This window comes from Crinia signifera, chromosome 8, assembly GCF_055691185.1.
Source record: "Crinia signifera chromosome 8, ASM5569118v1, whole genome shotgun sequence".
Classification (NCBI taxonomy): Eukaryota; Metazoa; Chordata; class Amphibia; order Anura; family Myobatrachidae; genus Crinia; species Crinia signifera.
In genome coordinates, this window is record NC_139224.1 from 27,563,401 (window position 1) to 27,571,112 (window position 7,712).

Genomic DNA, 7,712 nt, shown 5'->3' on the forward strand with positions numbered 1-7,712 from the left:
AGATTAGAGTCTAGAATATATTTTCCCTAGATTTCGACATAGCATTACAAAATACAGCCTAATGTATAAAATAAAACATAAGCATACTGTACAACTACTGTATAACTAATGCTTGATATGGATCACATTGACACTCTTGTACCATTCAAATTGTTTTGTATCTGATTTGTTCTACTTGAATGAAAAAAAAAACCCAATAAAAAAGTTTATTAAAAAAAAAAAAAAAAAAAAAAAAAAAAAAAAAAATATTATTTCCCTTAAACCCCATACACACTAGATGACCCTCACCGTCGATATCATTAACAATATAGCCCCCCCCCCCACCGTGATTTCTGAAGATGGTGGAGTGCTTGCTGTGAGTGAGGCTGGTGTGGTGGAAGGGACGTGAGGAGGCCGCCGGTAAGGGAGACAGCAAAGAATTCTCAACGGAGCTGTAGAAGATACCCATAGAATTTCAGCAATGGCTGCCATAGCCCTGAAGAGAGAAGGTCCGCATTTTATAAGTGAAGCTGCAGTACGAGGGAATGCGGCAGTTCTTGACTATTGCAGGACATCGGTCTCTGCCCTCTCTGGAGCCACAGCTGGTATCCATAGCCTAACTGGCCTGTATGGATTCATATTTTACTTCCTCGCTTCTTTCCTCCTCTCCTTGCTCTTAGTGTTAAAGTCTGGATGGAGGTGGAATAAATATTTAAAATCTAGGAGGCCTCTTTTTACTGGGGGGCTAATCGGTGGCCTCTTTACCTATGTCCTGTTCTGGACTTTCCTTAAACTACCATCTACTGTAAATACAGAAAATATCTCTTATATGGAAATTAAAGAATGAATTGGCCATGCACCGGCATTTATAACCAAATCGCACTAATATTGTAGCAGGTAGGTGGCAGATGTACTGAAGGTGCCCATACGGCCAACAGGTCCGACCACCAGACACCCATCAGCAGATCTGAATATAGGAAAACCTCCTTCTTACTCTATGACCAATATTCGCCTGCTGTCCCCAACAAGGGGGAAATGTTTTACACCTTCCAAGTGGAGAAGTTGCCTATAGCAACCGAACAGATTCTAGCTAGCATTTGTGAAGGGCATTCTATAAAATGATAGGTATCCTATAAGACCTGTAATACTGGAATATAGGGCAACTTTATGTCTGTTCCTAACATATAGTCATACATAGAATCAGCCTGGTATAATACATATATTATCTATATGAGAAATTTACTAAGCTGTGAGTTCCATTTCTTATGGGATGTTGCTACGGGCAACCAAACAGATACATTCGCACGCAGTACCGATGTTGCGCGCCTGCGCATGCACAGGCGGAACCTTTCGGGTCGCCGGGTGCGCACACCCATGCCGGATTTAGCTGTCTATCCCAGGCCCTGAATACCCAGAGCGTTTAATTCTAGGAATTATCTAAAACCAGAAATATTTATACCAGCATATTGGACACAGTAGATACCTCCCCTCTGCCCCTACTCTGACCCCAGTCATGACTCCCTTCTCTCTTTACGCCGTGATGGGATCCACTGTTTAAGGGGGAATCAGCCCCCACTCTTGTTATGCTATTCTCAATGATTCTGTATATACATGTTGATATCATCATTTGATACTATATTTAAATAGTACATATATTTTGTTTGCCTATTTAACCACTTAATGGGTAATATTTTTTACAAAAAACGTAAAAATATGTATTTTTTTAATTATAAAATTATCTAAATAATAGCAATCTTATTTGCATATTATATCTTCTTAAACAATCGTCAATTTTGGGGATATTTCCAAAAATCAGTTACCTTGGAGCAGGTACAGAGAAGGGCGATTAAGCTAGTAAAAGGTCTTCAATCACTAGAATACAAAGATAGGCTAACCAGGCTGAATACAGTATATTTTTACTGGAGAAATGGAGGTTGAGAGGAAATATGATTCGTATGTTCAAATACAGGACTGGGAATCATATGGAACTGGGGGATGTTTTGTTCAGTGACAGGTCTATACTTAGGACACACGGTCATGTACTGAGGCTCGAGGAAAATAAATTCCATACTGAATTAAGAAGATGATTCTTCACCATTAGAATAGTAAAATTTTGAAGTTCGTTGCCAGAGGGGGGGTTACAGCAAGTACTGTTAATGAATGGAAGATGGGGGGGGGGGGAGTTACCACAGCAGCCGCAGAGATACGACCATGTCAGGGAAAGCCCAAGCTGGTGTGGTCACATTGCATATGGCCACACTCGGCAAATTATTAAAGACTGCTGCATGTTTTTTATTCTCAAAGTAGTATATATTTTTCAATCAATACCATAGAAGTCTATGTACTAATCCTTGGAGACAGATAAAGTGGACAGAGATAAAGTATCAGCCAATAAGCTATCTGTCTCACTGACAGTGTGAGAACTCATACTGAGCCTGCTTTCAGCACAGAACATGCTGTAGGTGTGTGCTGCTGCTGAGGTGTGGAGGGGTGGGCAATAACACTCCGCCCTCAATTTTAGAGTTTTTTCCCACACACCTTAAACATTTTGGGGGCTTGGACTAATCGTTGGAGGTGGCCGCGCCTCCCGTGATTAGGTCACATCCCCAAAATTTTACTGGGGCCTGGCATACCTCTCAGCTGCCCTGTTGGTTGGTACTTCATCTCCATCATGTTTCTCTCCAAGGCTTAATTCATAGACCCCATGTAACTTATATGTGCAGTTCTGTTTTATGCAGTGGTGGCTCTGGAGATGGGGCTGCAGCACAGTCCAAAATTCATATAGTTAAGCCACTCCCACTGGAAGTGAGCCCGGTCGGCGATGTTGGCAGTATTTAAAGTGGCAGTTGGCGTGGTTCCACTTTTTGAATTTTTTACTGCGTTGCATCTCCACCTCTGCAACTGCCACTGGTTGGATGCATTATGGGCTGGATTTAAAGTTGCATACAGGTCTGAATTCAGCAGCATCATAGCGGTTTTAGTAAACTGGAAAGTTATCTTTGCAATGTCTTTATTTCTCTAATGCATCTTGGACATTTCTCTTCAAAAATAACATTTCTGGGTGTCAAGTGGGAGTACCAAACTCAGCAAATCCTCTTATGGGAGTGTTGTGGGTGTTTCTTGGGCATGTAGCTAGAGATACCCCCATGAATCACAGTTATTCTGAAGAAGTACCTGTTTCAGTTGTACCTAGCACGTAGTAGATATGATTGCCGATTATCATAATGATGGCTGTTCTCGGGCACAGAGAAGGTGGGGCATGACGACGAGTGGGCATCAGGACGTGTCTACAGTAACATTAGCATTACTTTTCCAATCCATTTGCATTTAGAATGTGGCCAGAGACTCCAGCCCAGGGGTGGATTGGTCCGCCGGGAAACCGGGCCATTTCCTCGTGGGCCGGCCCAAAACTCATTAAAAACGGGCCGGCCGCGCTTCCCCCTGGGCCGCGGGCAGCAGCCACGGCACTTTGCCCAAATCCAAAACCCCCCACGGGAGGGCTGGTGCACATGCGCACAGCACCTCCCATGAACCTTCAAGCTGGCTCCCAACTCCCGTTCCCCCTCCGCCTCAGATACCCGGCTAGCAGAAAGAAGAAGCCGCAGATGAGCCCCCCCCCGTGCATTACATATACATACACCGCCGCTACCACCCCCCACACTACTTACACCGCCGCCACCACTCGCCCCCCCCTACTTACACTGCCGCCGCCACTCCTTCCCCACCACTCCTCGTGCCCCCCCCCGCGCGCTCTGCAGGAAGATTCCCGGGCTGGATTCAAGTCCCAATCTGCCCCTGCTCCAGCCCTTCGTCTTCCTCACCCTGACGTAATACATAGTAGCATACTTCCCAACATTGGAGAAGCAGAAAGAGGGACACTGACATTTTGAGGGAGTGGCCTATACCCGCGACACTCCCACAAGGCCATGCCCCCATTTTCATGACTGTGGGGGGTTGGCCAATGGCTCTGTGAGGTGCTAGCCATGCCCCCAGCCCCTCTGGCTGCAGGAATAGACACTGTGCAAAAGCAGGACAGTTGGGAGGTACGTAGCAGCCAGAACAAACATATAAACCTACTTCTAAACAGTTTATATTTTCCTTTAACACTTGATTTAAATACATTTTATATTTCTAGTTTCTCACATCTGATTAAACCCAAGCTCTGCCTTTGCAGAAGTAATGTTTAAATGATGCATCTGCTAACGCTGCTGCGATGCGATTGGGAGGATGAATCATGCCGTGGTTTATAGCAATAACAATGGTACAATGCATTTATTAGGTACATTTATAACAATTTAGAAAGGGTTGATCCATTAAAACTTTTAAAATTCTTTTAATGGCACCCCTAGGCCGAAAGTTTCTTATGCCGGCCATTCCTCAGACCAACTTTCCTCAAACCATCCAACTTGTGTGAACACTCCGGCATGTTTGAATATTTAAAAGAAAAAAAATTGTGCATGTGTCAAACAGATGCTGACACACGGACACAAGGATGCAGACATACAGACACATGCTGACACTGTCACACAGACAGACGCTAAAACAGAGACAGACACTGACACAGATACTGACACACCGACAGATGCTGACACATGGCGATACAGCTGCTGACACACAGATGCTGGCACATGGACCCTGGCGGCGGCGGGTGGGGGGTTTGGATGTTCGGCTGGGCAGCAAATGACTGCTGCTTAGCAAACACTCTTTGAGGTGACTTAAAGGCAGGTAGGCAATGTAACAAAGCAATGAAGAAGGCAAGTCAGATGCTTAATTGCATAGGGAGAGGAATCAGCAGTAGTTGATCCCCGGGAGCCCCCCCTACCCCCCCCCCCCACACACATTCCAACGCAGGCAGGGAGGCTTCCATCTCCCTGTCTGCCGCCGTCCCCCAGCTCCCTGCAAAATCGCTGTCAGGGGCAGGAGCCCCTGCAGCATTGAATAGGATGAGAGGGAGGGCTGGCAGCGAATGCTCCAGCCCTCCGGAACCCTGCGAATGTGCAGCGAATCCTAAACAGGATTTTGTGCACATCGCGATAATGCTCATTGAATACTATGACAGAACAGCCGCGGAGAACTACAAACAGGACAGACAGCATCTGTCTAGCAAAACTGATCCACCTATAAAGGAGCCTGAACCACTCCCTACCAAGACATGCCCAGCAATAAGCGGCACGCAGCTGCTACCGCAGGTATTAACTATCCCCTGCTACTCAGCGCCTCTATGGCGTCCCCGTTGCCTAGGCAACCATTGCGGGAAAGCACGCCAAGCAGGAGGGGAGCATCCCGGCTGCCCGGCAACCAGCCCCGGAAGTTTGGTCACGGAAGTGCCATGACGTCCTGGCTGCTTAGCAACGGCCATGATGCTCACTCTGGGACCCGACATGCAGGGGAGAGAGATTCAGGGGAAATATGAGGAAAATTACTTTACAGAAAGGGTAGTGGATAAGTGGAATAGCCTCCCATCAGAGGTGGTAGAGGCAAATACAGTAGCACAATGTAAACCTCCTTGGGATAGGCATATTGATATCCTTACAAAGAAATATGGTTTGAGGTAACATGTTTAAAAAAGGGGCAAACTAGATGGGCCGAGTGGTTCTTATCTGCCGCCAAATTCTATGTTTCTATGTTTCTATGAATCAGGCCCTAATTCTCCTCCTCTCTTCCTGCTCTGCCACCACCTCTGCAGACAGGAGTCCCAGGGCTCCCAGTGTCTGCACCAGCAGTTATGTCCAACAGGCTGGTACATGCACTGCCAGATTATCTTTCCAACCACCCAATTAGTTGGCTGGTTGGAAAGATATGATTCTGATGTATGTCCAGCATAACTGAGAAAAAATATTCATTTTAGTAATATGTGTTTATCATCCTTAGGTCCAGTTATGTGGTTAGGGACAGGATTCACTACATTAACCATAAATGATTGAATTAGTCCCGTGCCACCAAACCGAGTCCTTTCTGCGAGTGTCCTGAGGACCCCAAAAGGCCGCGGCTCTCACTTTGTGAACCACTAGTTTAGAGTAAAGATTTGGTTGAATTGTTATGGTAAAGGGCCTGACAGCAGTATGAGGGTGTCTCCCCAACTGTGAGTCTACGCGACCACACATACAGGGCTTAACACATTACCTCACAGAGGCCTTGTCTGCCCGCAAAGCTGTTTGATATGAGTTAGTCACCCAGCAAAGTCTGGATTATGGAAAAGTCTTGCAGTAAAATGTCACCTCAGTCCTATCTCTGACTGACAGCTCCATACACAACACCTGACTCATATACAGCAGATGTTCAGTATGAGATGCACCTCATAGGACAGGCCTGCGCCTCACTGCACTGCACAAATATCATCCTCATTATCTGACTTACATCACTGCTACAGTAGTTTCCAATGAAATCATCTTAAAATGTGTCAGTCACAGGCAGATTTGTACCGTCGTATACTTATGTCCTAGGATTATAAAGGCAAAATTAGAAATAACATATTCTGTATTTATATCACAGAAACCACGCAGCAAAGGAAAGAATAAAGAACATTATGTTATGACCACGTTGACAAGATATTCCACATCAGTGCATAACCCTAATCTCCTCTCCTGTAGTATAACCCAAATCCCCCCCTAATGCCTAACGCTCCCCTCCCAGATCTTAACACTAACTCTACCCCTAGCACCTAACCCCCCTCCTGTAGCATAACCCTATCTCTCTCCCTAGTACTCACCCTCCCCTCCCGTTACCCAACCCTAACTCTCCCCCTAGTGTCTACCCCTAACCTCCCTCCTGTAGCATAACCCTATCTCTCTCCCTAGTACTCACCCTCCCCTCCCGTAACCCAACCCTAACTCTCCCCCTAGTGTCTACCCCTAACCTCCCCTCCTGTAGCATAACTCTATCTTTCTCCCTAGTACTCACCCTCCCATTACCCAACCCTAACTCTCCCCCTAGTGTCTACCCCTAACCTCCCCTCCTGTAGCATAACCCTATCTCTCTCCCTAGTACTCCCCCTCTCCTCCCATTACCCGACCCTAACTCTCCCCCTAGTGTCTACCCCTAACCTCCCTCCTGTAGCATAACCCTATCTCTCTCCCTAGTACTTACCCTTCCCTCCCGTAACCCAACCCTAACTCTCCCCCTAGTGTCTACCCCTAACCTCCCCTCCTGTAGCATAACCCTCTCTCCCTAGTACTTACCCTCCCCTCCCGTAACCCAACCCTAACTCTCCCCCTAGTGTCTTCCCCTAACCTCCCTCCTGTAGCATAACCCTATCTCCCTTTCCTAATGCTCATCCTCCCCTCCTGTAACCCAACCCTAACTCTCCCCCTAACTTTCCCTCCTGTAGCATAACCCATACTCTCCACCTAGTGCCCTATGTAACCCTACTCTGTCCCTTTACTGCCTAACCCTGACCCTCCCTCCTTTAGCCTAACTATAACCCTAGTGTCTAACCTACCCTCCTGTAGTCTTAACCTAACTCTCCCCTCTACTGCCTAACTGTAACCCTCCCCTGATTGTGTAACTATAAATTCAGCACCCCCCCTCCCCCCCCTGGACATTTTGGCAGCCCCCCCATCCTCCCTGGAAAAATAAAGCCCGCCCGCCCTCAACCCTGCCTTACCCCGCTTGTGCTGTTTGCCAACACCGGGTGTGTGTCCGGAACCCGCAGATCTTCTTGTCTGCGGGTTCCGGACACACACGGCGACATCATGGACAAGCAGCAGGGTAAGGCAGAGCAGTAGCGAAGAAAA

At 46.9% G+C, this 7,712-nt stretch overlaps 1 protein-coding gene across 1 annotated transcript; it reads left to right on the forward strand.

Moving 5' to 3' along the window:
• The first annotated feature begins 432 nt into the window (after positions 1-432).
• LOC146027214 (ER membrane protein complex subunit 6-like) lies at positions 433-826 on the forward strand. Its single transcript, XM_083158170.1, has one exon. The coding sequence runs from the start codon at positions 461-463 to the stop codon at positions 824-826; it is 366 nt and encodes a 121-aa protein (XP_083014296.1). The 5' UTR covers positions 433-460.
• The last annotated feature ends 6,886 nt before the right edge of the window (positions 827-7,712 follow it).